Source organism: Poecile atricapillus, chromosome 3 (genome assembly GCF_030490865.1).
Source record: "Poecile atricapillus isolate bPoeAtr1 chromosome 3, bPoeAtr1.hap1, whole genome shotgun sequence".
NCBI classification, from domain to species: domain Eukaryota; kingdom Metazoa; phylum Chordata; class Aves; order Passeriformes; family Paridae; genus Poecile; species Poecile atricapillus.
Window position 1 is genome coordinate 78935345 of NC_081251.1, and position 27329 is coordinate 78962673.

General features: G+C 35.9%; 1 protein-coding gene across 3 annotated transcripts in view; it reads right to left on the bottom strand.

Moving 5' to 3' along the window:
* BIRC6 (baculoviral IAP repeat containing 6) overlaps positions 1-27329 on the bottom strand; it is a 174208-nt gene that overhangs the window by 97717 nt on the left and 49162 nt on the right. Inside the window, exons 18-42 of one of the 3 annotated variants that reach the window (XM_058834201.1) lie at positions 26912-27073; positions 26673-26804; positions 26298-26395; positions 24962-25109; positions 20554-20687; positions 19324-19470; positions 18619-18806; positions 17666-17980; positions 17188-17287; positions 16489-16703; positions 16111-16319; positions 15463-15809; positions 14176-14395; positions 13137-13270; positions 10473-10610; positions 9534-9661; positions 8982-9113; positions 6852-7067; positions 6287-6470; positions 5767-5922; positions 5347-5480; positions 3677-3830; positions 2764-2880; positions 1677-1831; positions 412-538 (exon numbers count right to left, since the gene is read on the bottom strand). In XM_058834201.1, coding sequence (XP_058690184.1) covers positions 412-538; positions 1677-1831; positions 2764-2880; positions 3677-3830; positions 5347-5480; positions 5767-5922; positions 6287-6470; positions 6852-7067; positions 8982-9113; positions 9534-9661; positions 10473-10610; positions 13137-13270; positions 14176-14395; positions 15463-15809; positions 16111-16319; positions 16489-16703; positions 17188-17287; positions 17666-17980; positions 18619-18806; positions 19324-19470; positions 20554-20687; positions 24962-25109; positions 26298-26395; positions 26673-26804; positions 26912-27073 — 4190 coding nt within the window. The remainder of the gene's footprint in view (positions 1-411; positions 539-1676; positions 1832-2763; positions 2881-3676; positions 3831-5346; positions 5481-5766; positions 5923-6286; positions 6471-6851; positions 7068-8981; positions 9114-9533; positions 9662-10472; positions 10611-13136; positions 13271-14175; positions 14396-15462; positions 15810-16110; positions 16320-16488; positions 16704-17187; positions 17288-17665; positions 17981-18618; positions 18807-19323; positions 19471-20553; positions 20688-24961; positions 25110-26297; positions 26396-26672; positions 26805-26911; positions 27074-27329) is intronic. The other 2 variants (XM_058834202.1, XM_058834203.1) reach the window with 2 other exon arrangements.

A 27329-nucleotide genomic window follows, 5' to 3' on the forward strand; every position in this document is an offset into this window, starting at 1 on the left:
CTTTCCCATTCTGCTGACCCCTTCATTGAGGGAGAAATCATAGGATGGTATAAAGGAGATGAAATTCAACAGAAAAGTGCATACAGTTGCACTGTTCATCTCAGACTAAAAAGTATATTTTAATGAGTCCTCTTGAGAATAATTATCAGTTAAGAACCACAGATTTTACCATTTCATTTCTAATAAACTTTATAAAAATTGAACGAATCAATTCTCAGTTACACACTAGCAATGTATTTTTCACTTTAAGAAGGAAATGAGACCAAAAGTTCTTTAATAAGAACACAGAAATTCTCTCAACACTGATCTTATCAAAAATACTCACTGCAATACTTTTTGCTTATTAGCAAAAATTGAGTATTAAAAAGAAAAACAAACCCAAACTTATTTCCCACATTTAATGTATTTTACCTTGGTTCAGGGAAACAACAGGTATTCGGTTAGCATTATAAAGGAAAATATCAGCACCACTATCTTTACTTCCAGAGGAGCTGGAATTCAGGCTTAATGTGAGCCACAGCTGCAACAGGGATTCAAGCTGAAAGAAAGAGAAACAAACCCCACCATAAGACCAAAATTCAGAACTCCAGAGCATCAAAGTTTTAATTTTAAAAGCCTGATCTACATTCTCAGCTGCTACTGTTCCACTGCACACACACGCTCTCTCCTTTACTGGATTTAAAAATTCTGCTAAACATAATATTCAAGGCAAATTCAGCCTAGCTAACAAATGCTTTTGCTATTGTTTCTGTAACTGATTTCTTCCAAATAGCTTCTCTTAGGAAGTTTCTTCAAACTTGTGTTAAGAAAATGCAGCTCTACACTCTCTTCAGAAATACCTTTATCATAACCTTATACCTGTGACCTGTACAGGCTTACAGGTTTGCATGGAATCTTTTGGAATGTTATTAAAATGATGTTTCCCCATCAACCAAAATTATTTAGAAGGCCCATTTATTTAATGAGAAAGCTCAGAGAGAATGATGCTTCCTCTGAGTAATTCCCCTGAGGAAAATAGCTCTTTAGATATTCTGGGGAAGCATCAAGGATGTTTACACAAGAAACTGTGTTTGGATGAGGTATTTAAAGAACAACTGAGGGATGGAGTCAACCACTCTATCAAAATATCAAGTAGTAGGCAGGCATCTAATCATTACAGCATGCATGGCATTCCTTTGTATAAATCAAGAAAAGCATTGCTAAAGCAATGTCTTTTCAAAAAGCAAACTTTTAAATTTGCTATTAACATACAGGATCATTGGATAATTCAGAAGGAACCTTTGCAAGTTATCCAATCCAATCTGCTCAAAGAAATGCCAAAGAAGATAGACTTGGACGCTTGGGGGTTTATTCAAGTCTCAATTTGTCATCAAGTGTAACTTAGAGACATTTTTCATCAATAAGCAAACAATTATCATTCAGTGGACATACAAACTTGTTTTTAAATATGAAGATGTATACCAGTTTCCCACTGTAACAAGCAATGTCCTATTTGACAAAAGCTTTCAGCACCTTGTTTATTACATTATTGGTACTGTTGTTCGTGACATATTCATAAGTGATAAAGCACCTAACATAACAGATTACTTGAATCCTAAGTAGCAAGAAGTAGAGGAAAACAACTCTCAAATTTAGAGATAAATACTATCAGAACATCTAAGTTCAAAATTCTCTACCTGAACATGGTGGACCTGTAGCATGGAAAAGAGTTTGTTGAAGCATGCGCTCAGCATAGGTATAGATGACAACTGCACAATCAGCTGGGCATTTTGGTTAGCAGCATGCAATCCCCTCAGCAATGAATCATCTGTGCCACTGGGAGACTGTGTCACTAGAAAACAAAACAGGGTACCATCCCTTCATGAATTACTTTGAAAAGTTGCCAGAAGTGATTTCATACTTATTTCCCTGCATTTTATATTTAAGTCAAATACACTTTTTTACAAATTAGAAGAACATATTCAACGTAGTGTTCAGTTGAATTGGACTACTGACTACCATAGGAGTGGCATACTTGAATATCTGACATTTCCATCTTCACAAAAACTTTGGAACTGAGTCCACACTGCTACTACAGCAGTGTCCTGGTAACACAATGGTAAGAGAAACAATTGGAACATGTTTTTCACGCATTATAGTACAATTGTTGCAGACAATAATGAACTTCCAGAGAATAAAGTCTGAAGATGTCACTAAACGTACTGCATTCACTACATAGTCAACCAACAACTGCATGCACATTAAGGTATCCAGAGGGCTGCAAAGAAACACATTTTAACAATATGTGCAGCACAACTCACTGAAAAAAAGTTCAAAAGTAAAACACTCTGTGAGTGTTTTTGTAACATAAAGCTCACTGAACAGATGAGTTCAAAATTGTATTCAAGTATTTTCACTTTCTTCACTTAGTTGGTGTAGCTGTCAAATGCAAAGAGTTTTTAAACACTAGGAATGAAGCTTCACACAGGAAGCTTAATGTTCACTTGCACTTAGATGTAAAAATGAAAACTTTCCCTCCTTTGTAGCATAATCCACATGCATAGTTGACTGTTTCACAAAATGTCTTAAAGACAGGCATGTAAGTTATTCAATAGTCTGAATAAAGAACTATCTCTGAAGTTCAGTCTAATAAGAAAATTCAAGCAAAATGTGACTTATTCTAAGCTACCATGTGACTGCAGAAAACATTACTACAAATTTCAAATTCATATTCAAATTTTATGATCATTATGTGCAGAGAATGATTTGACAACATGCAGTTACATGTAGGAGATGTGTTTGTTAATGCTTGTAAAATGGAATCAGCCTCCAGTGTGGACATCATTTTCAGCATCAGCTCAGCCTGCTGCTCAAGTCCAACTTCGAGACGTGCATCTAAAGCTACAGAAGGCAACAAAAAAGGTAAATCTGAGTTATATCAAGGACATATATAATTACAGAACCACAGATTATTTGGAATTGGAGGGAACCCACAAGGATCACCAAGTCCAACTCCAAAGAGAATAGCCCGTCCGGGGATTAGACCCACAACCTTGGTGTTATCACCACCAAGCTCTGAACAACTGAGCTAATCTCACCTTTAATTTGTTCCTCTTTCTATAACACTCTTACAGACCTGAAACATGTAATTATGAAAACACTATTTCTGTGAAACACAACCATATTTCTTTCCACACTCCCTTTACTATCACACATGGCAATCTGCATATGTTCAAGTCATTTCTTCCTAAGGCAATAGCTCTCAAATGAGAACCAAAAAGTTGTTTTTCCCAGTGTGGCAGTATGAAGCTCTATCACCCAGTTCAGTAGTACTCCTACAAATGAAACAAGTGTGCCACTTCACTCCTGCGGGGTAGAGCCAACTAGAAAAGATTCCAAAATTTCTTGAGAAAACAGGAAAGATTTAAAACTGCCTACAAGTGCATTCCAAAATGTTTAGAAAATGAGATTTTCTGCTATGTTGGGCTTTTTTAAATGTAGCTTTCACATTATAGTCTCTCAGTTACTACAGGAAAAAAAATGTGGCATATATAAAATGCAATTCTTTCACCTTAAAATACATAGATATTGCTATAATAATTTCTTGTCCTAAGGTGTCTAATACAGTATTACAGAAAAGAGACCCCAAGAGAGAATGAAATGAATAAATGAAAGAGAACTTTAATTCATTGCTTACCTTGAGAGACTGATATGCTGACAGTTTGTGATCCATTTTTCTCTGTAGTTACAGGTGGTTTTGCAACTGGAATTCCAACACCACCAATGTAAGGATTGTAATTGTAGGTGCCATATTCAGCACCCCAGTAGTCGTACCACGTGCTGCTTATAGGCTTAAAAAACAAACAAAAAACCAAGGAAAAACAATAAACAGCAAATCTTCACATTGCCAAAAGTTTTAATTTACTAACAGCAAAATTTGAAGTTAATGAAAATTAAAACCAGAAGATTGGTTCCAAGAGCTTTAGAAAATTGTTTCAATTCTTATTGCAGTATAAGCTACTGAATCCTTAGCAATTGTCAAAATCCAGCAATGTAGTTAGCTTCCTCAAAGATTCAAGAAGACAATTTGAAAATGTTTTCATCATTTTTTCTTCACACATTTGTACCATATTGTAAATTTGGGAGTATTACACAGATATTCTGAGGAGCTCTCAAGACAGAATACTATACTATTAACTGTACTAATTAAGTACCTTGAAACCAGAGTGAGGCTCAGAAAAAGAATCTCTACTTGTGTCATAATTGAAGACACTAAGAAAGCATATGGATCACAAGGAAAAAAAGTAATATCACACTGTATAAAGGCAATTTGTATATGCTGGTCTTTTTAATGGTGAGATCCAATACCAACTGTCATTTTACAGATATGGAAGCAAATATTAGAAGTATTAAGAATGAAGCAGTAGTTTTATGGCTGTTTTTTGGTAGACATCAAAGCAGGTAATAAGACGATTAAGGTATCTTGGATAAAGCTGACTAGAGAGTACTGTCACATGACATGATAGGAGACTAAAGAAGACAGGAAATGATCAGTAACACAAACTCAGCAGTAGGTATAATTTTTGGCAGTAGCCTGAGATTTAAAGTAAAAATCTTTAAATGATAGGTAATAGGTGGAAGGACATATGAGGGATTACAGAAAAAAAAATCAGTGTTTTCTGAGCAAGTGGTGAGACAGATAATTTAGGTTAATTCAAAAAAGGGGTTTAAGACAATAGTCAGAGGCATGGAAAAACTCCAAATGTCTTCCTTCTAAACAAAGAGACTCAGCCTTTAATTATAAACAGCCTATTTCTTTAAAATCTAAATACTTTTGGTTTTTCACATACAATGACGAAATTGTAATTGTACAACGTATATGTTTAGCCTTCATTTTAACTATAAAAGTACTTAGTAATTTTCTTGTTCCTCAGTAAAGTAAATTTTGAAGTGAAGCTGCTTCTCTTCATAGTCTCAAGCCAATACAAGCACAAGCTACTGCCTTCCTTTTTTAAATACAATACTAACAGTATAAACTCATCTTCAGATCAGTCACAGAAATGGTGCTCTATTCTTAAAAAAAAGGACAAGTATTTTTCTACTATGCTTTTGTTGTCTAACACCTGCTAAAGTGTGAGTAAACTCAGAACCTCTTGTTTACACCAGTACCTTCATGCAAAAGCAAAATATTTTGTGGTCAACTGAGATACGAAAATTTATATTCTTGCCTGTCATTCCACATTAAACATTATAAAAAAATAGCAGCAGGTTTAAGACATCAAATTCTACTACTGAAGAAGTGTAAGAGAGTAAGGATTTTTCTATCTCACATGTAAAGGTTATCCTGAAAATTTAGGTGTGACATACCTTGAAGACTTTGGCTGCAAGGGGATCTTTTTCCAAATCAATATCTAAAGGATCAATATCGACTTCCATCAGGTCTTGCAGCAATTCAAGATCAATGTCCTTATCTTTTTCCAGTGATGACAAGGGTGGGGCACCTTGAATCATTAAAAGAGTATTAACTCTAGTAAGCAAAAATTATAAAACAAGGATGTAAAAAGTTAAAATATGCAATCAAGTTGTCTTTTTAAAAATAATAGGAAAAATAAGAATTTTTTACTAGTCAGATGTAAAACTCACTTGAAGAATTACTCAATCTGCCTATAATATAAGAATCTATTTATGCTATCACCAAAAAGTCTTTTACTGATACCTTAATAGGGGAGAAAACTTTTTTTATTCCTTTCAATAAATACACATATACAAAATTATGGAATAATTTACCTGTGATGTCATGTGTCAAAGGCTCATCTATGGTTTCCACTAACTGCACTGTGGACTGCTGGAGAGAGTCATCAGAATCTCCAGCCGAAGCTCCAGCATCTTCTCCCAAAGCACTCTCTTCCATAGCTTCAGCTGCTATAGGTGCCAACAACTCTCCTAGGTATTAAATTAAGTTGACAACTTCATTTCAAGCTTTATTCCCATTACAAATTAACATCCTAGTGTCTATGCCAACTGTCATTTTTTCATCTAACCCTAAATTCCCTGGGGGCTATTTCCTCAAGGGGAAGAGTTTTGAATAATTTTCAAATAATCAGGGTCACATAAAAATTAGCTTTTCAATGCACAAGTCACTCCAATTGCAATTCTAATCTAAATGTTATGATTTCCTTGGGGGTTTTTTTTGTAATTTGTATTGTATCAGCATATTCTAACATAGTGAAAACCCCCCTCCAAAATATTAAAGGAAGAAAGATTCAAGTGCAAGATATCTCCTGAAAAATATGAACTTAAAACAAACCTGCTAGAATATCCTGTAGCATACAAGTCAGAGAATACTGAGCCCATGCTCCTCCCCAAGAGATGTCTCCTCTGTTAAAGTCAGTTCCAACAAGAAGCAGCAATAATCGTTCTAATTGAGCCTCATTTACAATCTCGCATAAATGAATTGTTGGTCTTGTAGCATTTGCAATTCTAGCAAGAACCTATTAAAAACGAAGAAAGTTAAATATATGCCTATTCATAGTTAGCCCTATGAAAGTATATAGTAACTTTATTTTATATGATTATTAGATTTTGCTTATAAATAAATCAGGTATCTTTACCAGCCCACACTTTAGAATTTTATGAGTGTAATTACATGAATATATTTTTTTAAAGTTAATTTTTCCATGCAAGTCTGAAGCCACCATACTGTAAATCACACAAAAAGTGACAGATCAGAAAAACTACCTCACCATAAATTATTAGAAATTTTAGTGCTGCAGCTGATTTTTACAAGCAAACAAGCAAAAAAGTAGTAATAGAAAACTAATTCAATGTGGTTGCTGCTGCAGCTACATAGTGATGTTCCATATTCTGTTTACCTTACAAACAAAAAGAAGTAAATCTGCATGACAAGTAAAGTCCATGGACAAGAGAAAGAGTGCCAGCTTTTGCACTACAGAAATGCAACGTTCATGTGCCAGTGTAAAGGGAAGTGGTTCAATTTCTGGAGTTTCCTTTGCTGTTGATACTTCCGTATCTAAAGAAGAACGAGGCCATTCTGCAGTTCGACGCAAACGTATTAAGTCCTTGAAGTGCTGCAGAAATTAAATTTGAAACAACAGTTACAGTTTAAAACTGGCCTCTAAATCTTTTCCCAATGAATCAGTGTGGCAGCAATAACAAAGACTGTGGAACTTCTTAAAAAAATAAAAGAAAGTCTAAAAATATATGAGAATCTGGAATGGAATTAAGGCTTTATTGGCAGAAATTTGTTTTGGCAGCATGTTATCTTAGATGACAAATGCATAATCAAATTCAGTTCTGCAGAACTGCCAATTAAGCCTTATGTATGTCATAACACATATTGAAAATACATATTTTCAAAGTTTCTTTCATATTTCCACACCTGTACATAAAGCTACAGTTACCATAAAGCAAACTGGATATAAAAATAGTCAATAAGGAAATTTACTCTTACAAGAACACTGACGTTTCAGTTCTTCAAATTTAATAAATCATCAGTAATTTCTAAATTACTTAATAGTGCCATTATACAAAGTATGCATTAGCCATACCATAAATTGAACTAGTTTGATTTTTGATCATGGCTCTGAACTACAACCTTTTTGACAGAGGGCCTACATGCGATGGAGAAAAGAAGGTGCTTTTATTAATCCTCTCATCCACCAAGGGCATTCATTTAGCAGCTCAGCTCATTGTATCAGCTACACTAGCAATCATTAGATAATACAAATGCCTCTTATAATCTCACTTAACGAGTAGCTACTAAAGCGGACCAAAGAAAAGAGCTATTTACTAAGACAAAGGTTTCACTTTCTCCTAAATGCAGTACATGTTTTACGTCACTCAGAGCTTGTCATAACTAAACGTGCTTAGTAGGCAATATCAAATAGAAATAGCAAAACCTGCATGAAATGCAACTATCAAGTTTACAGCAACATCTTAACTACAAGTCAAACTACAAGAGGAAAGATCTTTAGTTCAACGCATTTTTTTTATGCAACATGGCTACTATAAAGTGAAACTTAAAACAGCTGGACAGCACAGTTCAGCCAGTATCTTGTTTAAAAGATGTCTCAAGGAGCCACCAGTGGAACAGCCCCCATGGTATAACCTGCTGGAATAAAGCAGAAGATAGTGCAGGAAAGAACAGCTCATGACAAGCACAGTTAGTAAAAACTTAGGGCTTTATTTTTATGCTAGTGCTTTTTTTTCCCCCAAATTACTAGCAGTTTTTTTGCCTTTAAGGTCCCACACCATGTCAACTCCTTCCACAAACCTATTTTCAGGTATTCTAACAGACATGAGTACTTCTTGATCTAGGGCGTAAATATTTCAAGAGACACCAAAGTTTGGTAGCTAGAAAGATTTACACATTTTTTGTGTTCCCTGCAGTCATCGCCTAAAATCCTTAAATTTCAGCATCTCCTCTCATAACCAACAGAAATCTTTAACTGCATCATCAACTTGCAATTATCTGGGGCTTACTTCAAGATGCCAAAATTGAAGTGGTGGGTACCTTCAGGAAGCTAAGGAGCTTATGACAAACTTAAAAAATAATTCTCAGAAGTCATATTTATTAGTTTTGGAAGACAGATATTGGCATGATTAATTTTCTGATTACTCAACCAGGAAAGCATCTAGGAGAGCATCATGCATAAAAGCTAGCAATGTAAAGTACTACTTTATCCTTCTATTGCTGTATGTTATAAAAAGTTTAATGACATGACTGGCATTCCCAAAGCTACAAGTTTATTAGTAATTTTGGCCATGACTACCTAAAAGAACCCTGTAGAATGATAAACTATTTTTCCCAGAGCAATTAATTTCCAGATGGCTGCTTTATTTCAGTATTAGAATATTCTTGATAGCAGCCATGATGAAACAACTTTTTACAATAAAGTCAAAGTAGGACAAAAATGACTTTGCAGGAACAGGTCTTTTCACACAAAGGACAAGAAGTCAGTTACAGTTTCAGAGCATCATACCTTTGAAGTAGCCTGCTTTAGTTTTGCCTGTTCTACTAAAAGTTTGTATGATGATCCTTTGTTGCTTTGTATTTTCTCTTTTTCCATCTGTTCCACCAAAGCCTTCTGTTTTGCTTTTAATAAGTTAAGTTGCTAAAAGAAAATGTTAATAGGAATAAATGAAAATTTAAGCAATAAGATGTTAAAAGGATCAGTATGTTCACATGATAGCAATCTTCAGTTCAAACTGTAACTTGAGCTTTTAACATATTTTTAAACCACAGTTTAGGTGCTTGCGCTTAGGTGTACTCAGATTTACATAGAAAGTTCATTATATTTATTGTCCAATAGAGTACAACAGTACACGCCAACATTTGTTTTTCCAGCAGATCCCTTGCCCCATGGTTTTAGATGAATGTCAAAGAAGTTAGGCAGCCTTTAGCTACAGAATCAGACCTATGCAAAAGCAAGGCTGAATGAGTCCCAGTGCCAAAGCTGTTGTTTCAAGAAATGAGGTATCCTATAAATGAGACATACTTCTGTGAAAATAGCCACTACCATGCAGGCAGTCACCTGTTTATGATGCACAAGCTGTTTTCTGATCTTTCGGGAATACAGTCTATCGAGACTACTGTTGCCTTTAGTAGATCTGCTCAGACTCTGAGTGTGAAGGCTATTATTTATAAAACTCCACTGGTTTCCTAATGGAAATAAAATTAAAAAAAATTAATCCATCTTATTAAACCACATTTACCTCTAGAGAAAAGCCTTTCTGTTTCAATGGTTAGTGTCTCCAAACACTAAGTACTAAAGAGACGAGCTAAATTTAACTCTTGGCATTATTCAACTATCCCCACTTATAGTAGTATTTCTGTGTGATTTTAAAATGCAGTACTACCATATTTTTTTCATTATTCTTAGAATATATAAGCAGGAAAACAGTTCTGGCCTAAGTAAAAATAGATTACCAGCTTCATAATGCAAAAAAGTTTTAATTTAATTTTTAGGAAAGATATTAAAAGAAAATCACAGCTGATCAAAATAATAACAGTGATAACAATGATGATGATAGTAACAACAACATATGGTATATATTATTATTATTATTACTACTACTACTATAACGAAATAAATTAAAACCAGACAAAAACCACATTTAAAAATAGTGGATACAATTACCAAAACAATTATGAAGTCACACTGCTGACCCTTTTTCACAATACCAAGTGTTTCAACATGGTGCACTCTCAATTGTAAAGTCCCAGTCACAGGGTAATATACAGACATTTTACAAACTAAAATCAATCCTGCATTTTTCACTTGAAAAAATGAAAGAGATTATATTTATAAGGAGATGGGGATGTAAATAAGTAGAAAAGAATGAATAGAAAAAGATCGCAATGTGTTTTTAAAATCTCCTTTTTCAAATTAATAGAAAATGCGTTTTAGGTAATTGAACAGCTCCCAGAGCAATACACACAGAATCAAGTTTTGATAATAAATCTGATGTACCTGTCAGAAATCGTTCCCTCTCTTTTCCATTCAGAGGTTTCTTGGCTGTGGCTGCTTCATCTTCAACAGTAGCTACGTAATCCAGTAGTCTGGACACCAGCATTACAACCCAACTGATCATGGGAATATCTAAAACTCCTTCAAAATAAACAAATTTCAGTGCCTTAATAAATTTCTGAAGACATAACAAACGCCACACATTTCACTAGGCCACAAAGACTCCATTCCCCTCTTCTTATTTTTTAAAAGGAGAGTTAGAGTCTGAGCACTCATAAATGAGGGAAGAAATCAGTATAAAACTTAGATGCAAACAAAAATGTCACAGTTCTCTTAGTCTGATGAAGAAGAAGTCAAAAGCTTCACCTCAACTGTTCAAGCGAAGAATTAAGCAGCATTTTTCTTAAAAGGAGTCAATTTTATGTCTAAATTTCCTAAATACCAAATGCATAATGACAGCTGCTTGCATTAAAGCACATGAAGTAGATATCTCAAATTCTACAGTGTGCAATTCCTCCATCAAGCAGGGCTCCAATAAGATAGTTATAACTGCATCCAGACGCCTCCATCTTTACTTCTCCATTAGTGTATTTTCAATGTAGCTATCTGAATAAGTTTCAGGAGAGCCAAGAGTGACTTCAGACTAGATGAACCACACTGGCAGCACCAACAACTGGCTAATACCTATTTCAGTCTCACACTTTAAATGCCATATTTTTGCATAGCCAGAAAGAAAAAAAAAGTATCTTGAGCTTCATACAAGAAAAATCTTTGTGCATACGGAAATCTAAATGAACAGTTCCAAAGTGAATTCATGACTGTTCAACAAAACCAGGAACCTACAAATAATGACCACTTAATTACAGTCATTATGCAAATGGCATAATTCTACAATGTCAATACAGCAAAGACATCAGCACTAGAGGTTACACCCACATTTTCATATCAGTGCACTGTGCTGAGCCACATTTAACTACACTCTGCTTTTCATGCACTGACCTCAAAAAAGCTGTAATTAATTCAAACTACTATTAAACGTAGATCAAACAAGAAAACTAACGCACAGAAACGATCCATCCAAAATCACATGTAGCTGCTGGCATCCAAGCACTAGGATGCAGCCTGACTTGTTAACTGCAGTTCCCTGAGCACACTCTGACAGAAAGCAGCCCATCCCATGCAGGCAGAGGAAGGACCCCAACAGGTCCACAACAGGACCCGGACTGGAACCACAGACTAAATTGCAAGAACAGAAATGAGGAGCACTGGTGACCACTACAAACCTTTTTGGCTGGCAGAATAAAAAAGGCTTTTGCTGCAGTGTGAAGTACATACCTTTTCATATTTCTGTTAAAATAAGACCATTTCCTTTCCTTTTATCTCTCAAAAAATAAAAATAAAAAAAATAAAAGCTCTCAGCTTCTCTCCCTCCCTCCCTCCAAGTGTCTTTTGCTCATTCCTTTTTTCTTCTTCCGGCCTCAAAGTTTAAACTTCTCTCCACCCATAACACTCACCTCTCACTCTGATTTTCCTCTGCTTTTTCACTTTTCCCCAGTAAGTTTTCACCCCTTTGACCCTGATTTATGTGTGATAGTTCTCAAATAGGAATTTCTTCTGTCATACCTGATGCTTCCACCACACATAATATTGCCCTAGTACTCACCTGTACTGTCCAGGAGGAAGGAAGCTGGAAGACCAGCAAATAAAGCTCTGAAGTATCAGTTACTTCTGCTTCCTAAAGTCCTCCATGAGGACAACTAGTAAGGCAAGAGCTATGAAAGGAATTGGAAGCTGTGGGGAGAGTGCAAACAGAGGTAGAGGAGATGTAAGCTTGGGTTTGCCTCAAACTAGTTAGAGACTATAGCAGGATATGGCCCCAATAGAGAAAGCACATGGTAGATCAGTGGGAAGCAATAGGACAGCTTCTGACACCAACTGTAGGTGTGGTAACATCAGGACACAAAGGAAAACTAAGGACAGAGGCTCAGCTGGCACTTTACAGACCTCACAAGGCTAAGAATTTTAAACAACTTATCTTCTACGATGCTTTGCTATGTGTACATAACAAATGAAGTAGTAGTAGAGTGTGATGTTTTCAAAAGTAAGAATATGCAAACTTGGGGTAGTTAAGAGAACTCTCAAAGAAAATCAAGTTCACAGAATATATTTTTAGTAAATTTTTAGGATCAAAAAAATGCAAATTCCTCGTAATTAAAAAAAGCCCCACAAGAACAAACTCCGTGTAGTTTGGCATAAACCATGCAGATATACAAAACAAACTTGTCTTCCTATCTGTTTCACCTCAAAAACTTGAAACCTAGAAAGGATCTCACAAGCAAAAAGGAACATTTCTTTCCAAAACATTAAATTCCAAAGTCATTCACTAGAGCTGTCTATATGCTGAATGTTCCCCCCCACTCTGCCAAAGCTTCCTAGCTGAATTATATACAATCAAATAGATTTTGCTCAGGTTTTAATGGGGTGGGGGAAGGAATCTCTTTTAGAACCTAAAGAACAAGAAGATTCATCACATTTTAAAAGACAACTGTGTTTTAAAAATATAGTAAACAAGCAATTTCTTCTTATAATACGCGAAAATTGTGAGTTAGTCTCTCAATTTTCTAGTTTATAGTGAATATGAAAATAATCCTCAAATTAGAAGGCTACCTTCAGTTCTTCTGTGCACAGGTAAATGAGGTTGCAGTGGTGACAGCAGGTTATCCAGGAGATTAAGTAAACTTTCTAAAACACCACTGTTGCTAAGCGATCTTTGGCCAATGCAAGAAAGCAACATGAAGACCCTAAAAATAAAATTTACATATTTAAGATTTTATTTCTTTTTCAGAATCATCAAGTAATATTCTGCAACACACATTATATAACAATTTCATCTGACAGGCTGCTACCGAAAGCAGTACTGTGGCCCAGCAAATAGACTGGATTTCACATTCTATCGTTGTTAAGGTTTATGCAGCATTTTAGGGTGAACATCTTCCCTTTCACCCTCAAGAGGTCAGCAGTCTTCCATATCTGAAACAAGATCTCATCCATTTTATTTCCTATTACATATTACTGATAGCAGGGAAAGAGAATTAAAATCAATGAATTCTTATATCTTTGAATTAATGAATTTTAAAAATATATGAAAATACAGATGCTGCTGCTCAAAGAAGGCAGAAAACTGCTAAGCAGCAAATACGTTTGATTAAAATAAAATGCTAACACTGGAAAAGACCTCAACCAATAACCTGAAATAATCAATACATATAACATTCAGTGCTCAACTCTACATGTTCTTGCACTTATCTCAGTGCAGTCTTTTGCACTGAATGCCAATAGAGTACCTTTCAGTCTCAATCCCATTTTCAAATACTGGAGAAGAGCAGCTCTATGAGGGTACATTTAAGCCTGGTAAAGCAGAAGGCCGTTTTTTGACACTGAGCAGCAATCCTGCTAGGTATGTGAAGATCTCCAAGCAAGAAAAAATAGCAAATTTTTGTGGTGTAAGAACCAAATAGGTCCAATAAATAACTGCAATTGGACATTTATCATCTGCAGTACTTTTTTTGGGTCTATTTCTTAAATCAGTGAATACCACGGCTAAGTACCCTTCAGTCCCATTTCACCAATTCCAACATTAAGTTATGAACAATGGAATTGCTTCACTGATCCACAAGTAATGTATCAATATAGATTTATACCTTACCTGTCTTGTGGAAATATGAGAAGTTGTTCTGAATTGTATAATTCCTGTAGAACATTTGAGAGAAACTGACCCCACCACCTTTCACCTCCACAGAGCTGAACAAGCAGAAGGCCAGTATGCAATCGTATCTTGGGGGTTCCACTGATACACAGGTGTTTAAATAACTCTTCACAAGCTTGAGCATGAAAGGTACTCTGCAGAACCACAGGAACCGAGTGCCCTTTTAAGAAAAGAGAACACCTCTGTTTAAATAGACAATGACTTGAAAACATAGGAAAAAGTTTGCAGTAAGTTTTTAAAACTACTAGAATTAGACTTGTTGGCACAGGAGTAAAGGAGGTGGGAACATATGGGGAGATGGTGATTTGTAGGAAACGCAAAGACCAGGCCATTTGGTCAAAACCAAATCAATACTATGTCAGTGCAAATACCCCCACAGAACCTACTCAAAGTAAAAACCTAAAAACCAAACCACCATCACACTTTAGAACAAACTGGCACAGAAAATCACACATCAACCTACCAACAGAACAAAGTTCTCGTTTTTTTTTAAATACCACTAACTCCTACTCAGATTTTTCAATTTCAGGTGTCCAAGAATTCTTTCAATTGCAAGCTTAGGAAATAAAAATCTTTACTGGATATCAAAAAAAAAATCACTAACTAACTAGAATTAATTAGAAATACTTGTTTTATTAGCTCACTACCACCACCACTCTCGAGGGAATTTCTACTTCCTCAGTCTGCTTTTAAATGCCTAATCCATCCCCAGCATTGCACAGGCCTCAGTGCTCACAGATCCTTTCACAAGGTGATCCCTTCACAATGTGAAAACCATGTGACTATTCCACCTAGGCAGTTTTTTGTTACTTCAGCAAACTGGATCGTCCCACAGAAGGATATGATTATTGGAACAAAGGAATATGCAGCCAGGACTACACAAAAGCAAGAAGGATCTTGACACCTTCTCCTATCCTTTACAGGAAGTGGTTAGGCCAGTTTGGTGCCACTGGTAAAACATTACAATGTATGCTGCTAAAATCATAGTTAGATGTTGCTTGGAGCAGCCTGGTCTAGTGAAAGGTGTCACTCTCCATGGCAGGGTGTTGGAACTAGATGATCTTTAAGATCTCTACAAACTCAAACACCATTCTACATTTCTATGACTCTACATCTAAACATAGCTTAAAGGCCTCATAGTAGAAAAGTGCAGGTCAAGAAATAGAAATACTTGGAAATTGTTTCTACTAACATGACAAAAAAATCAAAACCTCAAAAAATACTGACCATTGGATGAATGCAGCAAACTGAGCAAAGTATCCAGTAAGTATCTAATGATGGTGCGTAACTGTTCTGTGGATGACATCTGAATCAACTCTTTCGGATCAGATTGTTCCTTCAGTGTTTTCCTGCTTGCACCTAAAGCTACTTTGAGTCTCTGAACAGCATGGTGAGCCAAGTTGAGTTGAAGCTGCAGCTGAATGCAGTCCTGGTAAGCAGAAAATACTCTGCTGTCTTCTTCCACTGCCTTGTCTGGCTTTCTCAAAAAGTACTGGGCATTGTTAGCACTATTGAGTGGTGGCAGGTCAATACTCTGCAGAAGGATTTCTAACCGATGACAGGCCAAATTGTACCTAAAGGGAAATATTCAAAAAACACAGTTCAATACACATTAGCAAACAGCAACACATTTGACAATCACTCTGCCAGAAGACAACTGGTCCATTGTGAATGCACTGTTAAAACAGAAACAGAAAACAAATACAGTGTAGTCTTTGTTACTGCTATAAAGACATTCACAACAAATCAACAGCAGCAGAGTATTTTTTTTTGTCTGAAGAATGTAATGAGAAGAAAAAAATATCTGTAATATTATGATATCCCAATGTTTTATGTTAAAATAATTAGCAAATGCAATTTTTTTTTCCTGCTAACCTGCACTGTATGTCTTCTTGCAATGCAACCATCATTGCCAAATGTTGATCAATTTCTGGCTGATTTGCTGCTTCACCTTCTCCTCTGAGGGGATCATGCATTAGTTTCAGCTCATTTTCAAAGGGTAGGATATAGGTATGGCCATAATAAAATCCTAATGGGATTTTTGCTCTAGCATTTGTGCTACCATATCGACCAATAACAGTGATCTGAAAGAAAAGGCAAGTATATTGGAACACAATTGTATCAAAACAGGAAAAATAAACACCAAGTCAAAAATACATTAAAAATTTATAGTCAACAAAAGTTTGGTCTGAAGAGAGCTCAAGTGAAAGTTCATGTACTAACAAACATCAAGAACATAAAGGATCCTTTTACCTTCATAAACCTGCAAACTGGGGGTGGCAACAAGTCATGTAAAATGAGTGAATGTGTACTAATGTCAGTAGCCACTACCAGTCGCCTTCCATCCACTTCTTCTCCTAAAGTCCAGATGTCAATGGACAAAGAAGCCAAATCTCCACAAGTGGGAATCAATACATCTGTCAGTAATATGGGTCTTCCAAAATCCAGGGTCACAAATCTTCTTGCTCCTAGATGAGAAAACACAGGATTGCCTGAAAGACCAGTGTATGCTAAACAGCAAGACATGTTACTTCTCACACAATAAAGCCATTGTTTATGTATTGTTTAAAAGGTATATAAAGTTTTATGCATTGTTTAAAAGGTATATTTTTATAGCTGCAGAATCCAGAAACTCTCACTACAGCTTGAACACTTTGAGAAGAAAATTTTGGCATAAACTTAAATGAAGCTGTTTTGGTTTTTATGCATTATTTTTGATGTGGTGCTCTGTTCAGAGACCAAACATATTCCCCAAGTCTCCAGGATTTTTCAACTATCACCAAGTGCTAGGTCTTAAACTCACAGATATGACAGAATGCAAACTGAGAAATATCTCTTACTCTGGAAAGCTAAGAGAGCCTGTAGCTAAGCAACTTATTTAAAGGCCCCAGAAAATATTCCCCTTCTTACTAGAACATGTGTCAAAACTATTATTAAGAATTGTGGTTTTACCTGAGTGCATTCGCTCTATAATAATTGACTGATGAGGTGGAGGTTGAAGAAAATGTGAAGCATGAGATATTGCAAGAGCAAGGCCAGATCCAAGTGGATTCTGAGGAGTGGAAAAACACCAGTAAAATTCAGTAAAATCTATGCATTTGCTGTGAGCTGTTAAAGATGTACCATTTTGACAATACCTCACTACACTTAGATTTGAGCATGAGCCATCAAAATATATTAATTACTAAATTCAAAGGATTAATAACTCCTTACACAGTTAAGCTAGCTCCAATAAAGAGAAACCATATGAGGTACTGGAACAATACTATCTTGCTTTCTTAAGCTCTTTTCATATGGTATCAATTTAGTGATACAATTTTGACTTCTCACCCAAATAAACATATATTTACCAGCACTCAAGTACAAATTAAGACCCTGATAATGCTTATAGCATCTTGTACCTCTAAGAAAAATGAAAGAAAATAATTACCGTTCTAGACTTGCTTGTATTTTTGTTATGTGCTGCAAGGTTAACTGTTGGGGGGTCAATGACTGAACCTGGAAAAAGCTGAGCAAGTTCTGCATTAATAACAGCAGAAACTGCTTCATTAGGTGGAGTCAAAGGTGGAGTCATGAAGAGAGGAGTAGTTTTTGGTGTTGGTGGAATGACATCTGAAGGATGAATGAAGAACCCTGGAGCTGCTACTGTATTAGAAGGCACAGAGTTATGAACAGGACCAACTGCTGATGCTGCTGCTGCCGCTGCTGCTGTTGTCTGATGCAGTTTTGCTTCCAGCTTTGCTTTCTGTGGAGAAGATGAAAGCAATGTATGTAGCAGATAATATTACTTGTGAACACAGGAGTAGTACTGAGCCATGAGTTTAACTCTGATTATACAACTGGATTGAATAAACCTAAGCTACCTTCAATATAGCCAAGCTGGATGACCAACTATAATCTGAAAAATTAAACTATTAAACTATCTATTTAATTTTACTCACAAGCAGAGGAACATGAGTAATTAGATGGAACAATCAAAAAATAATAAAAACCCTACTACTGAACAGCAAAGTAGAGTCAACATAGCCAAGCACTAGACAACTAACAATGGCTTCATGACTGGCAGTTCCTTGTGTCAGCAACTGTGCTTTTCATTTCGGTACACTTTTTCAATTTCAGACTGATATACTTACTTATGAAGACCTAGTTTCTATTACAAACTCCCAACCCACCCTTAAAATACAAAAATAATGTCTGAAAGACCAAAGCAGAATGGCAGACACTCGCAGCACTTGGCTTAAGAAGAATGAACCAGAGCAAGCACTGAGCAGTTCCTTCCTCAAATACACATGGAGGAAAAAAAAAAGGGTAACCAGCTCTGCAACTACTTTCTCACTTTCTAAGTTTAGGTTTAGCACTAAAAAGAGCCAAATAGCCTCCAACCTGTTGCTGAAGCTTCAAAAGCTGCTGCTGTTTCTCTTGCAGCACCTGGAGCTGTTGCTCGGCTGAGGCCATTGCATGAGAGAGAGACTGCAAAGCTACCTGGGCTGCTGAACTCAGTGCTGTCGAGGCTTCCCCAACTGTTCCAGAAGAGAGGCCACCAACTGCTGGGGTAACCCCAAAGGTACTCACTGGCATGAAACAAACAAACAAAACAAACGTGTATGTAGAAATTATAAAACACCTTTAATTCCTTATTAATTGTTCAGAGTGATGTAAAAACAAGAGAAGTATCTTTTTATGTAGTTGTTGCTACAAGGTAACATCATCTTGAGTTACAAAGTATATGGCTTCTAGACTAAGCACATTGATCATACATGTAACACTGGGATTACAGAAAAACCACCTATTGCTCTGGAATTCTTCCACCACAAAAGGTTGTAAGGTAAAGATGCAAGCTTGTACATTATACTCTCAAATAGAAACAAACGGATTCAAATTAGTATTGTTTAAATCCACTTTGCTTGCTAAGATTCAAGAAGTTTAACTTCACATATAGAAACTATTTAAGGAAAAACAAACCACAGACAAAACATTTCAATGCTTGCAAAACTACAAGCAATCAGTTTGTCAAACAGTGTCATCATGTTCAATTAAAAATGTATTGTGGAACTCTGCTAAGTAGAAGAAATGAAAAATTGTATATACCAGTAAACGTACTTGCATCGTCCCTTTCTATTCTAGTTCCATCACTTGTTGAAACACAGGTAAAGTGCAGAGGTTCAACTTCCAGAAGTCCAGTAAGGGAAGTAAAACTACCTTCAGCAGCTGCACAGCTGCTTATTTTCCCATTTCCTGAAAGAGAAACATGTATCTGCACAGTCAGCCAATGTTTTCTTGACAGTGACATTTCAAGTCATGAAATGTCAAAAGGGACAGAGGAACTAAATATAATGCACATATTTTATTAGTTCCTGTTGTAGAAGAAACATGTTAACACTATCATTATTCCTCAATATAAATGGAAGTATATTTTTAAAATGATAATGCTGTCAAATCTGAAGAGAGTATATTAATAAGTCAAATTGTCAATTGTGACAGAAGCGTAGTAGAACCTTTTTAATTCCAGAAATAAATTACATATGGATGCTCTATTCTTTCTACACTGAAAGCAAATTAGCTTGCAAAAATATACTTATGTTACCAGAAAGGAAGAGGAAGAAACTGTCAGACCAACTAATATCATACATGAATATAGTATAAAAACCCAGACTATTAATCAATATCCAAACAAATTCACAGAGTTGTATAGAGGAAGAGATAGGAAGGAGAAAGACAAGAGAAGGAAAGGAGTCACTATGGCTGATGAATACGCTTGCTATGAAAAGAATTTCCTGACAGGTAAAAATTATCTAGTTCTTTAGGACATTGCAGGCCTGAAGATTCACTTATGAATTAACCTGAGAGGATAGACACCAATATGCTTTTAAGGTATTTCAACTCCTCTAAAACAGAAAAAATACCTCATTAAACCTTTATATTTAAGTAGAGGAATGCCACATGGCAGCTTCCCAACTTCAGAAAAATCCATTTAGGTTTCTCTGCCTATTTGAGGGCTGCTAGCCTAGATGAATAGTACCACACCTCAAGGAAGCCATTTGAAAGAGGTGACAGATGATTCCTACATGACTGACCCAGGGAGTGAGAGCAGCCTTTTTGTCTAATCTCTATCCTGAGATATTCTACAAGATAAGAAAATAAGATTCCAGAAAGAGGCTTTTTCTCCTTGCCCTAAGGCCACAGGAAATGTAAAAGATACTATGAGCAAGAGAATACCTTAGACTCTAGCCTGGTTGGAAAGTATAAAATCACATTGAAAAGAAAACGGTATAATAGAGATTTACCAATTCTACCACAATTACTGATAAACAGACATACCTGATAGAACATCAGACAAATCAATTTCATCTGACTGTACTCCAATACTGCTGTTGTATATATTTTTACAAGAAGAGCCACATATTTCCAAATCAAACAGAACTGGATCAAAAGGTGAACTGTATAATCCATATCTGCAAATAAGACAAACAGCACCATTCGTACAATAAGAACTGATATAACATAATTTATAGTAAAAGGCCAAGTATTTCACCATCAGCATTTATTATATTCCAAACTATTCTGTTCATTCGCTTGACCCACCTTAGAAATTATCACTTACTTATACTTTATTAAAATAACTTAGTAGATGGCATTTTCAAACAGCTTATAATGTAAAATAAGTAACTCTTTGTTACTCAAGAGTTTTGAAGATGTAATACTGTCCTGGAAACATGACACACAGTCACACTAGACATGGAAAATAGAACTACAAGCCTTAGACAATGAGCCACAGCAATACACACACCTGCACATGGTAAATGAGACATTAATCTGAAGTCAATAAAAACCAGTTTCAAAACAGTGGAAGAAATTCCACCGCAGCTTGTTCTTCCAGCTGAAGTAAGAATAGAAAAATGAAATGCTGCTAGGCATACCAATCAACGCTTGTGATAAATAACTCAACAGAAGGAAACTCGTAACTTTTACTCTGGCAGTGCTGGAGGGAAAAAAATAGCACCGTCACTCAAAGTGGTCCCAAATCAATTAGGGTTTTATAAGCCAAGAAAAAGGAAACTCCAAAGTAGTACCAAAATCAGTGTGGTTCTTTGTTCTTTTATGGTTTTGTTTTTGTTTGGAAGTGGGGTTTGTTTGTTTGTTTGTGTTTGTTTCGTTTTGGGGGTTTTTTTTACTGTTTACCAATAACTATTAGCAGCAACTGAAAAGAGGAAAAATGGAAATCAGGCAAAATTACTAAGCCAGAGTAGAAAGAAAGAATACATCTGTGTAGGTACAAAAGTGAGAAATGTAACACTCTAAACCTTGGCAAGAGACAGAAGAAATCTGAAATATTTCCACAAACACACTAGCAAGGGCAGCCAAGTTCTTCCAGACCCTTTTCCCTCTGCCTCCAAGAAGTTTCTCTTTTCTTTACCAGATGAGGTAAAAAACCCCAACATCCGGAGAAGGCTGGAATGTTTAAATGCCTTTTTTGATCAACTAATCACAAAAGTGTAAATGTCTACATGAATACAGCACCAGAAATGAGGTAAAAACAGATTCTAGACTTCTCTGATTGTTAAAATGTTTCCATAATTAGCCGGGCTCAGTACTTTTGGCCACACAATACTAAGACTGTAATTATCAGAAAATTATGAATGATCGTACAAAAGGGCAGATCATCTGAGAATTACAGATCAACCTTCCATTTCCCAACCAAGTTATTTACAAGGCAGCAAATTTGAAATAACTATACTCAGAACAACAAAGGATAGACTTGGTTGCTCTTTACAAGCATGCATTAGACAGGACCAGTGCATCCTGCACATCCATAAGACGAAGGTGTTTGCTGCCTGATCTTTCTGTTGTATGCCAGCCAAGACAACCCGCTCCTGTAAAGTGGCTACTAAAACACACAAAAATGCTTTGAAAAAATTCAATGCAGTACCTTTGCAGCCTGCTTTAGACATCAGATTTAAACATTCAATAAATCAGTCCAGCTCAACACTTACACTGATTACTTACATGTTTTAAATAGTTTGATTTATTAAGTAAGAAGGTGATAAAATGTCAGAATTCTGCAAGAGCATTGTAGAGGAGAATCAGAATTTGAACATACTGGAGAGGGTTTAATTTATTCTGTCCGATCCAGATTTATTTCAACAAGCTTAGTGCCTTTTACCTGTTCTTCAGCAGAAATGATCAGGTTCACTGTTTTAAGCTTTATTAGCAATCCTTTTCACAGAAGGATATAGAAGATACATCAACAGAAACCAAAGACTAAATCAAGAACATACTGTGAAAACTGATCAATCATCTTATTCATCTGTGCAGTAATGAACATAAACTATGCAAAATACCTCTTCTGCTTCATGCATCAGAGCCCTCAGCTGGAATAATGTGTAAAATTTTGTGCATCACCATACAAGGAAGACAAGGACCAATGAAGCTTAAGAGAATGCTTTAAGAATGACTACAAATCTGAAGAATACAATGAAGATACAAATACATTCCAGACATCCAGAATTCTGAAGAATACAATGAAGATACAAATACATTCTAGACATCCAGAATTTGTTTAGAATGAATCTGCTCTTCAGTGCCAGTGTGAGGAGGACATAAGCACTAAAAGGCTTTAATTGCAGCAGGAGAGTTTTCAGATTAGATGAGAGCAGGAAGCAGTTCAAGTGCTAATGATAGCAATAATTAAACCATGTAACACCTTACAATATTTAGAACAATTTAATTCCATGACTACATGAATCTGGTACTTTCAATAACAGGCTGGAGAATTTTTTTCAGATTTTCTAGAGACAAAACCAATCTGTTTTTTTTAAGACAGCTGAAAATGCTATCTAAATTTCCTTTTTTGTTGTTTTCTGAACTGCAAAATCATGTAACACACCCTACCAGCCTTATCCTTGCAAGTCTTACTTGATTTATTGTGGCACATGATAGTAAAATGAGTATTACTCTCTCATGAATGTGCAAATCTTTTAATTAGACATCTGCTTTTAGCTGATTACCACGTTAGGCTATTGCATTTGGGACCAATGACAAAGAAGAAAAACACAATAGTATAAACTCTGCAACACAAATGCACCCAAAAAAAAAAAGATAGAATACAATTTGGGGAAAGAAAAGGGGAAAAAGGGGAAGCTATGGCTCCCTACTAATTTCTCATTAAAAGAAACAAACACAAAAACCAAGACCCAAAAATGAGAGTATTCTCTTGATCGATAGACATATAAAGAAAAGGCCCACAAATTTTGCAGTTTAGTAAACTAAATCAAGAAATAGTCAGTCCTTGCTAGAGAGCTATTGCAATCAAATAAGAAATTTGCTGCTACTCTTAAACTACCTATGAGGTTACAGAGTTAAAAGAAAAAGCAAATTAAGTTCCAGAAAGAAAATCAATAAAACACAGCCTAGAAATATTCAGAAAATCTAAGCTCAAAGGACATCAAGAATGGGCTCACTTCAGAAATCTTTCCTTGCCATGCAGACAGCTGTGCTCACCAGAAGGTGATCTGAAATGTCACATGTACCAAATTCAAAAGTGGGCAACTGGAAGGGAAGGAAACTTTCTATTCTAGTTTATTTCTATTTTTCTGTTTGAAGAAAGTACTTGGAAGCAATTTATATGAAGAAACAACTCAATTCCCACAGAAAGGTGCCATTCCCCTGTCAAATGTAATTTTTACATTTTTTTCCTCCATTTGGTTCAGTTCACTTTGTTTTTCAAAATTCTCGATTTGTCCAGATACCATTTTTATTGCTGTGATAAGTCTTCTAATCAACTGCAAGGACTACAGATGGTGAAATAAATTAAGAACTAAGTAGAGGAATGCAGTAGATAGCAGGGTAAGAATCCAAGTGTTAACACCCAAGACCAAGTCTGTATGAAGTTTTTTGAAATTACAAATTTTTAAAAACAAAAGCAAAAATAAAGAGATATCCTCCCTCCTCCATACCTTCTTTTACTATATTTTCTATTAAATTTTCAAAATTTTTTTTTTTTTAAATTCTTAACGAACCTCCACCAAAACTTTTGTACCTTGATCTTGCTTGATTTTGAGGAAAACTCTTGCACACAAACCACAATTGAACGAGCTGTCAAACAGCAGTATTTTTCCTTCATCATAATGCAGCTTTGGAAACTGCTATAAAACTGAACCATCAGAAATTTCCTTTTTGTATCACGTAAGTCCAAAGTTAAATGGCCAATCAGCTCACTATGTAAAAAATGCAACATCCCAGTCCTAAATTACATCGATACTTTAAATAGAAGTAATTTAAAAGAAGAACCTGCATTCCCAGTAAATTACTCCAGGTCTCTACACCTAGAATCTGGCCTTTAGAAGAAATACATTAAATATATGGTCAGCCTACTGAAAGACTACAGTTTTGTGAAGCACTGTGCCAAACTGAAACTATTCTGAATACATAATTCCCTCCAAAATAGGACATGATCCTTACACTAAAAATCATAAATACTAACTCAAGGATTGCACAGACTTCAAATACCACATAAACATTTGCTGATTTAAAATGTGAGACAGCAATTAAATTAAACTTCAGCTTCGCACAAGTTAAAACCATTTTCCAGAACTTTAGCAAATTAATCCTTGCTCAAACAAATACAGCAAAGTGTAACACACAGTCTTTTTCAGAACACCAAAGGATGGCATTAGACAGTTCTCAGGTTTGTTTTTATTAAGTTTACAACAACCACATCTCTTAGTACCTTGTTTGAAGTAATGCTTCCATTGGTGTTAGGCGATCCTGCAACTGCCGGGACACTGCAGTCAGCAATGCTGCACAAGCTGTACTGCATCCTGCCAAATCTTCATCCTTTACATAGTTCAGCAATACAAAATACCAATACACGGATCCTGCATTAAAAAAAAAAATAAATTTTCAGGTGAAACATGACATAAAGTTTTCATTGAGAAAGCACACTTTGAAGGATAATCAATGGAAGTGATAATTACCTAATGGCTACTGAATATAGACTAGGAGATATTCTACCCCTACCCCTTTCTTGAGAAACTTCAATTAAGAATCATTCTGTAATCATATGTTTCTACAAGTACTTCTGATTCTCTTATCAACACATAATTGAAGGAAAAAATGGTTCCCAAGAGACAGCTTTGCACACTTCTTTCATTGCTCCTGCTCACAACAATCAAAATGTTCTTGATATATTAAAGTGCTTGGCAAGGGGTCCCAATCTCATCAGAGCCAAGCCATACTCCAGAGCCAACTCCTTTCCTTCTTTCATCCTCTGGTTCTGTTTGCTGCCTCCTTAATCTGTATTTGCTGGAGGCACTGCTTCCATACAAATCAGTTCTGAGACCACAGCAGAGTGGTTCTGTACAGAAATACAAATCTCAGCTTTCTCCTTCTCCTTCACTCCCTGTGCATTCCAAACCCTCTGCAGCACTGTGTTATGTTTTGACCTGGGTGGTAGTACAACAAGCCTTTTGGAATGCAAACTAATTTTTCTGCAAGACCCACTGGTTATGCCAAGCTAGGAACAATTCAACAATGTCCTAGTGTGAAAAGCAGGCCTTGCCACCCAAAATACAAAGGTGTAGTCATCTTCCCATTCCATCTGGCACTCCAGATGCTTCAACAAGGTGCTATAACACTGCAATATAGATAAAAAGGAAATTTAATTTGGTTAAAATTTCCTTGTTGTGCAGAAGAATCAGAAGTGGATTGCTAGTTGGACATCATTTTGATAGCCAAGTTTCCTGGCTATCTTTTAATTATAAAAAATAACAGACCACCCTGACTGTCACTTACATCAACAGAATCTGTTGTTGCTAAATCTCTCTCAGAATTCTTAGAAAACTTACTTAGGCTCTTCCAAAAATGTTAGCCTTAACGCTCTGGTTTAAGCAAGCTTATTTGCTTAAAATTCCACCGACTGCAAATGCCTACTTCATGACCAGCTCAGTCCAAGAAGCATTGTGTACTAACTGAACAATACCTCATTTTAATTTCACAAGAGAGTCCAATACAATTTGAAACAACAAATGTGTAGTATACATTTACAACAAACACTGCATACGTACCACCTGTGGCAGCAGCAGGCAAAAGAGGCATATTGTCGAGTAAAGCTTTTAGAAGAACTGATCCAAACCCTTGTTGACTCGGGTCACACCTGCCATTGCTAAAAAATACAAACCACAGACACTTTAACATTTAAGAAAGTAAGAATGAAGGATAAAATCTCCTCCAGAAGATGAAGCTGAAAGACTGATGTTTTTTGCAGTCATAGCCTAAACACATATTTTCTGACCAGAACATTTACCAGATCTTGTTGCTTTATGAATTCAAGGTCAAAGCGTAACAAACACAACATTCAGTTCGGAATACATGCAAATCCCCCAAATACATGTAAAACTGAAATAAACAAAAAAAAATAAATGCAAGTAATTAGCACTCACCTGATGCATAGTGCAAGAAATCGTGCACATTTGTGAGCTATGCTCCGCCCAGCTTCAAAGAAGCAAACACGTATAATATCAGAGACGCATTTACGTGTTTTAGAAAGCAAACTGTCATTTCCCTCCTTTGAGCTGTGAAAACAAGTTGCATACTTTAGAGAATTATATAAAACTATTTTTTTAAACTAAACTGATACCGAGAAATAGCCATGATAATTTGAACATAATTCCTCTCTCACCTGCCAGGGCCATTTGAATACACTCCGGCCAACCAACAAAGCGTGTCGAGTACTAGACTCTGAGCATGTTCTGTAGTCAGACCATCCTCTGTCTTCTTGCAAAGAGTGGTGAGCAGCTTTTCATGGAACTCTGAAAACTGTAACATGGCACACCGTTGAACTCTAGGGAGAGGGGAAGGAAAGAGAAAAACAGAATTATCCAATATGGCCATTCTCCAGCTTTGCATGCTGTTAGAAGCAGCAAAAAAGAGAAACCTAGATGAAAATAAACGCAGTATACAAGCAAATGCAATACTTTGCACACATTCCCAATCATCCTATTTTCTGTTCACTGAACATTACATTACAATACATCCAGTAAGCTTCTATGATGTTTTTTTCCCCCTATTGAAACTTGTCTAGCAACTTGTAAACCTAA